The 1,759-nt window shown below is 39.6% G+C and overlaps 1 protein-coding gene across 1 annotated transcript in view; it reads left to right on the top strand.

Annotated features, from left to right (window-relative positions):
* Positions 1–1,759, top strand: part of LOC107082621 (ephrin type-B receptor 3-like) — a 104,142-nt gene that overhangs the window by 65,500 nt on the left and 36,883 nt on the right. Inside the window, exons 8-9 of the mRNA XM_015371395.1 lie at positions 55–163; positions 463–515. Coding sequence (XP_015226881.1) covers positions 55–163; positions 463–515 — 162 coding nt within the window. The remainder of the gene's footprint in view (positions 1–54; positions 164–462; positions 516–1,759) is intronic.

The raw sequence follows: 1,759 nt of genomic DNA, 5'->3' as shown, positions 1-1,759 counted from the left end.
ACCCTTTAATCCCTCTCATGTGTGTATTATGTGTGTGTGTTTGGTGCGATTCAGGCGACCCCCAGAAGTCAGTCCAGGACCAGCTGCCTCTCATCATCGGCTCGGCCTCCGCCGGCCTGGTGGTGGTTGTTGCCTTGGTGGTTATCGCTGTTGTCTGCCTTAAGTAAGCATTTGATTTCTATCCCTGACAACATGAACTACATGTTTCGCCGTGTTAATTAGACTTTGAACAAAGAGGCTCATTAAAGTTTAAGATGAATTCAAAGGGTGCGCACTGCCATGCAACTCTTGCTCCTGAAGCTCTGGGGAAAAGCTCTGCGAGTTAAAACCCAGAGCTGCTCTTCCTCTGCCTGTGTCTCCGTCTGATATCGGGAGCCATTTATCAGCTTGATTCTCTGTACTTGGGAAGGGCCAGGGCTGATTATGTGAATGTGACTTTACTCATGTGCTTCTTGTTTACAGGAAGCAGCGCAGCGGGTCGGAGCTGGAGTACACCGAGAAACTACAGCAGTACAGTGAGTTTTCTGTGTTCTGCTGGAGAACCCGCTCCTCTCTGCTCCTATAGTCATGCCAGTACAGTTAACCAACCGATTACGTCAATTATCCAATCACCTGTTTGGTTTAAGGAAACATGTTCCTATCAGCTGAGGGGGAAGTCGGACCTCACAGATGAGCTGCTATGAAACGCATAAAGTAGATGCATGTGCTGCTGGACGGTTAACGATTATCGGGAAAGGAGAAATAGGCAGAAGAGTGAAATGATGGTTTTTATTGATCTGCATTATTTTTTTCCCTACAAGCCGAGGTGATTTTTAGCATGCACACAGCTTCTACATCTTCATCGTTGCTGTTCTATCTTTGCCTTTTATTGTTTTTCTCTTCTTCTCTACAGCACAAAATAGAAAAAAATAATCTGTTTTGGTTGTTTCTACAATCAAACCCTATCAAATGTTGAATCTTAATTCATGTATTCAGCAAAAATGGCTCAATAAAAATATGAAAGACAATTATTTCAAAGAAACTGTACAAACATTCATAGAATAAATAGTTCTAGCAGTTATCCTTTGTTTTGCATTGCAGCGGCTACTTTGATAAGTTAGTTCTCCTCATCTTGGCCTCTCTATTAAGGTGACAAGATGTCTGAAATCCAATCTGGGGACAATTTCAGCTCACAGATAAAAATAAATACATATTATCAAAATGAAAATAGGAAACAGGGACAGTTACATGTTTATTTATATTTAAACAACAAAAATCAAGTGTAAAATCCAGGAATGTGCCTCTCCTATTTCCTAATATTAATAAAATGAATCAATCGATACTGTTTATTAGTTCATAAAATGTTGAAATCAGGGACATTTGTCGGGAAAGTCCCCGTTTTGGACCAGCTGTCTGTTAGTCAATCCCAGGCATGTTTATTTTTTTTTTTAAAAAGCACCTTTTAAACCCAAGACAATCTAAATTCCTCTCCAGGACACGTTTAGGGGAAGGTCAAAGGTCTGAATGAATGAATCAGTTTCGTGCCGTTTCATTGTATACTCAATAGAACTTGACAAAAAGATTATTTCTCTGTGGTTTATTACATGTGGCTGTGAAAGAACATTCAATAAATAGATATTGAAAAATGCAAAGACATAAAAAGCGACATGTGGAAGTCCATAAACAGGGTTCCCGCGGGTTTTTAAAAAGTCTTAAAAGGCATCAAAATAAAACTAAGGCCTTAATTGGTATTAAAATGTCTTACATCAGTCTTACGTAG

The sequence above is a fragment of the Cyprinodon variegatus genome, unplaced genomic scaffold (genome assembly GCF_000732505.1).
Source record: "Cyprinodon variegatus isolate N-32 unplaced genomic scaffold, C_variegatus-1.0 Scaffold57, whole genome shotgun sequence".
NCBI lineage: Eukaryota > Metazoa > Chordata > Actinopteri > Cyprinodontiformes > Cyprinodontidae > Cyprinodon > Cyprinodon variegatus.
Note: the sequence above shows the minus strand (reverse complement) of the source record. Positions and strands in the feature narration are given on the sequence as shown.